Genomic DNA, 952 nt, shown 5'->3' with positions numbered 1-952 from the left:
GAGGTGTCCCCGTCCCCCGAGTCCCGTCACCAGGACCTGGGAAGAGCGGCGCCGGGCGGGCGTCCTGCAGAACCAAAGCCCATCTGCTCTCAGGTGTTGCCAGTTCCCACAAGAGATCGTGGTGCAGATGGTGGAGCGATGCCGCATCCGGAAGCTGCAGCTGCTGGCCCACCAGTACATGATCCCCAGCAAGGTGGAGTTCTACGTCAGCCACTGCCTGCCCGAGTACCTGCCCCCGTTCCAGGGGGAGCGCTTCCGCAGACTCGGGTGAGCAGGAGGGTGGGAGTGTGAGGGCCACTTTCGGGACCCCTTCCTGAAAGCCCGAGGCTCTCCTGAGCACCCCTCCTCTGGGTCCTGGGCCTCACACTCGGATGTGGGTCCCGGACCCCCCCACCCCCGCCCCGGCTCTCTCCCTGGGTTTCCTACGAGGCCGCACTCGCCCAGCCCTGTGTAGGTGGGAGGGGCTGCACTGACCGCACTTCCCCAGCTGAGCCTGCGCTGTGCCCTCGCAGCTACGTCTCCCTCTGCGACAATGAGAAGACGGGCTGCAGAGCGCGGGAGCTGAAGTCGGTCTATGTGGACACCGAGGGGCAGTTTCTGAAACTCGTTTTTCACCAAAATCACGCCAACAAGTACAATGTCTACAATCAGGTGACACGCCTCCCCGTGCCGACCCCCAGCTCCGGTTGGGTCCTGTGTCCCGTGTCTTTGCAAAGAGGCACTTTCAGTCTTCTGTGAGGTGGCATCTCTATGGGGAATGTTAAGCTCCCCTAGAGGGAGCCGCTGGCCCAGCTGCTATGCAAGCAGGGAGCCCCACTGGTCCCACCGCAGGCAGGGAGCTGGAGCGGGAGCTGGAGGGCTCCTCACCTCGTCCTTCCTCCACACGCCTCCCCCCACATGTTTTCACCAGTGACATCCAGGTGGGTTCCTACTTCAGCTACAGTGATTCTCC

The 952-nt window shown here is 63.2% G+C and overlaps 1 protein-coding gene across 1 annotated transcript; it reads left to right on the top strand.

The window, feature by feature from the left end:
- Positions 1-6: 6 nt before the first annotated feature.
- On the top strand, positions 7-940 carry LOC102260228 (centrosomal protein of 104 kDa-like). Its single transcript, XM_005852876.2, has 2 exons — positions 7-267; positions 513-940. Exons 1-2 carry the CDS (start codon positions 128-130, stop codon positions 736-738), a joined length of 366 nt encoding a protein of 121 aa, XP_005852938.1. The 5' UTR covers positions 7-127; the 3' UTR covers positions 739-940.
- Positions 941-952: the final 12 nt, after the last annotated feature.

The sequence above is a fragment of the Myotis brandtii genome, unplaced genomic scaffold (genome assembly GCF_000412655.1).
Source record: "Myotis brandtii unplaced genomic scaffold, ASM41265v1 C41952718, whole genome shotgun sequence".
Lineage (NCBI taxonomy): Eukaryota > Metazoa > Chordata > Mammalia > Chiroptera > Vespertilionidae > Myotis > Myotis brandtii.
Note: the sequence above shows the minus strand (reverse complement) of the source record. Positions and strands in the feature narration are given on the sequence as shown.

Bases quoted from the DNA above. Each gene is read 5' to 3' on its own strand.
- LOC102260228 (XM_005852876.2), top strand. From the start codon at position 128: ATGGTGGAGCGATGCCGCATCCGGAAGCTGCAGCTGCTGGCCCACCAG. The intron at 268-512 runs GTGAGCAGGAGG...GTGCCCTCGCAG, and splicing joins GAGCGCTTCCGCAGACTCGG to CTACGTCTCCCTCTGCGACA.